This window comes from Charadrius vociferus, unplaced genomic scaffold (genome assembly GCF_000708025.1).
Source record: "Charadrius vociferus isolate BGI_N301 unplaced genomic scaffold, ASM70802v2 scaffold509, whole genome shotgun sequence".
Classification (NCBI taxonomy): domain Eukaryota; kingdom Metazoa; phylum Chordata; class Aves; order Charadriiformes; family Charadriidae; genus Charadrius; species Charadrius vociferus.
In genome coordinates, this window is record NW_009650093.1 from 486,801 (window position 1) to 490,007 (window position 3,207).

At 49.4% G+C, this 3,207-nt stretch overlaps 2 protein-coding genes across 2 annotated transcripts in view; both read right to left on the reverse strand.

The window, feature by feature from the left end:
* Positions 1-2,806, reverse strand: part of SNF8 (SNF8, ESCRT-II complex subunit) — a 3,641-nt gene extending 835 nt beyond the window's left edge. Inside the window, exons 1-5 of the mRNA XM_009892194.1 lie at positions 2,760-2,806; positions 2,080-2,218; positions 1,640-1,744; positions 831-903; positions 63-204 (exon numbers count right to left, since the gene is read on the reverse strand). Coding sequence (XP_009890496.1) covers positions 63-204; positions 831-903; positions 1,640-1,744; positions 2,080-2,218 — 459 coding nt within the window. The 5' untranslated portion in view covers positions 2,760-2,806. The remainder of the gene's footprint in view (positions 1-62; positions 205-830; positions 904-1,639; positions 1,745-2,079; positions 2,219-2,759) is intronic.
* GIP (gastric inhibitory polypeptide) overlaps positions 2,712-3,207 on the reverse strand; it is a 7,392-nt gene continuing 6,896 nt past the window's right edge. The window contains exon 6 of the mRNA XM_009892215.1: positions 2,712-2,810. Within this exon, the coding sequence (XP_009890517.1) occupies positions 2,712-2,810 (99 nt within the window). The remainder of the gene's footprint in view (positions 2,811-3,207) is intronic.

A 3,207-nucleotide genomic window follows, 5' to 3' on the forward strand; every position in this document is an offset into this window, starting at 1 on the left:
TGTCATGGAAGCATTAAGGTTCTTTCATGGTGGTTGTATTTTAAAAACTCGTGGCTTAATACCTCTGCCAGCTGCAAGACGACAGTGTGATCCATGTTCAGTTCCGCTGGTACAGACTGGATCAGATATGTTCCACCAACGGGGATAATCCCAAAGCCATTCCCCAAGACCTTCAGTTTCTTGATTGCACGAAGGAGATCATCCCTGAGAAGCAAGAGGTCAATGCAAGGTTTTAAAGCGGGAGCCTCTCTCAAACTGCACACTACATTCTCTAAATGAGGAAGACTCGACGTGCAGAAGCTATGAGCAATAACAGCTTGGAGCTTGCTGCAGTTTCAGGTAATCAACAGCTGAAAAAAAATTTATAAAGCAATTTAGAACTAGTTCGCAATATCTATGTCCCCCTTCAGAAGGGCAGACCTGCATTAGAGAGACACTTGTAGCACCTGAGCTGCAAATGCCAAACTTTAAGGTTCAGCCCCAATCAGTGATCACAGTGAGCTCTGTCCTAAAATCTGCTTCTGTAATGACACTTACCAGTTCCTTCCTTGCAGCTCAGGAGACCACAGCAGCTTCAGCAGACTGTGGCAGTAGGAGAGCTGGATTTGCAGGGGACTAATTGTCGCCAGCTCAAAGCAACAGTACTTTATGCCTTAGGGTTCCCAGAGAAAGCACGCTGCTTTCTGAAGTCATTAATTGTGGAGCATGTGTAAGCAGCTCCACAGCTAGAAGTCAAATTTTGGGTCCAATTAACAGCAGCACCTTCAAGTCACCCCCTTTTCTTCCCCGAATGCTACTTTATTCCCCTTTCCTGGAATACAGACACTCACTGGCTGACATCCTGAGCAAACTTCCCCCTTCCCTTCAGCACTTGCTGGTGAAGTTCTTCCAGTGTTATCAGACCTAGAAGTCAACAAAAGGGGACAGGAAAGCATTACTGCATAGCAACAAAATTACTCCAGCAAGAGCAGTCAAGGGTCCTTTGTGCATTTGCCACTAGCTCCCCCCTGCCTTCCATTTTACAAGCGGCTGTTCATTGTTCCCAGTATCAAGCCTTGGGTGAGATAAGCACCCAGTCACTTCTGTTCCCAGAACTAACACACAGCAGTCAGCTGTTGCCTTCTCCCACAAACGTATCGGACTCAAGTTTCAACTGGCTTTGCTGTAGCACGTTCCTGGTCTCACAGTGCCCTTTTGGAGCAAAGAACTACCTTTTCATTAGGCACTAACCACTGGTATTCCAACTCTTCTGGATATTGCTGTGAACCTTTAGAGACAATCTTACTGCCAGGCTCAAAGCAGTGACTTAGCAGTTTCGTACTCCTTCAAGATTGTCATCGATCCCTGCTCCTTCCCCACGATACCGTGAGTTATAGTTTTGTTACCTAAACGGGGCAGAGTTGGTTGATTTCTGCAGAAATCAATAAAGCTGGGTGATTGCCCCTGGGGAGTAGCTGTAACACTGCAGAAACAAAACAAGGCTTTTTGGGGGTGATGAAGACAAAACTGCCATCTTGGTATTTTCGTGAAATCTACTAAAGAACATTACACTGAGTGACGTGACTCATTTTCCGCAGGGAAAAGGTATCCTCCTGCTCTATTTCTTTCCCCTAGAAACCAGACACAGTGGGATCCTTACCTCCGTTCCTGTGTTTCAGAGCCAGGCACACTTCGATGATCTGCACACCCAGTTCATAGTAAAAGTCTCCAACTCCCAGCATCTCTGACCAGAATCCTTTACCGGCTGTGAAGTGAGAAAGGGGAAAACAATTGGACCATTGGCAAAAATATCCTTCCTTTGGAGTTACTGGTGCCAAGCAGGCTGCTTGCAAACCTTGCTGTGAGGACTCTTAGATCTGTCAATGAAGACTCTCCATTTTGGTTATCTCCACCTGTTTTTCCCCACCGTTTTAAGCAAATAACACCCAACAGTATGTTACACCAATTCACAAGCCCCAGGAATCACACCACCATCAGCTTTCCTCAAGGACAACTTCCACCAGCTTCACTGCGAGCTGTTTACAGTACGGGAACAGCGAGATGAATCCTTAGTCATTAACCCCAGTGCCTGTTCCTCACATGCCAAAGGATCCACTCCGATTGTGGCACACATGTCCTGGAACTGGACCCGGAACTCGGGGTTTTTACGGATCTCTTGCTTGTGTTTGCTGGCAAACTCTTCTAAGTTGGTCTTAAACATGTCCAGCTGTTTAGACATCTGAAAGAGAATTGCAGAGCAGCGTTTCTGTCTTAACACTTATTTAATGCAGTTTTCTGTAAACACAGCACCCAACAGGCACTACGTAAGCAGAGTCCTCAAGAAACATGGGCTGCCTACCCAGTGCTGATGGCCCCAGTGGTTTTACAGGAAGGAAACAAGATAAAATGGCTCAATGGAATGAGAGTTCTCCACATGTACGCTTTTAACACTGAATACAAACTAGTATCAGTGGAGATAAAACAAGGCAAAGGGCTGTTCTGAACCAAAAGATGGGCTCAGAAGAGGGGCAGCAGGTATTCTGAGATGTCCGTGGGGCAGAAACAATTCTACAGAGAGCAGATGTTGCTGAGGTCCTGAGAAGGGAGGCAGAGCGAGACCTGTAGCAAACATCACAGCTCTCTGATGGAAAGGCAGCCTAAGGGGCTGCTCGTGGATAATGCTCCAAATGCTGAAGCAGAGGGGAAAACAAAGCCCATGTTTGCAGCTGAGCTCACAACCAGGGTTCTTCCCGCTGCCAGGGCAGGGGTGGGTCTCCCACCTGAGCCAGCTGGTCTTCGGCCAGGACCGTCCCTCGCTCCTTGTACTTTGCCTGCAAGAGGAAAACGGGATGATGGAGACAGTGTTGAAGGACAGATGGACCAGAAACCAAAACTGGACGGGGGAAACGCTCCTTAAAGATGGATGAACCAGGAGGACGCGCAGCCTGGTGCCCTGGGCAAGCAGGGAGGCTGTCAGTATGCTCAGGGCACTGTGGGCTTGGAGCAGGGCTGGCACCGGCTGGGATGGCAGATGTGAGGACAGGGATGGCCCCACTCAGAGCCTGGCACCCCCCACCACAGGGCCAAAGCGTCTGCCCCCTGCCCCGAGACCAATGGACCCTGGAGCTCCCCACCCGAGACCGGTGGGGTGGCACCCCTCGGGGGCCTGACAATCTCCCCCAGGGGCCACGGGGTCCTGGCACCTCTCACACGGGCCCGGGACCTCCC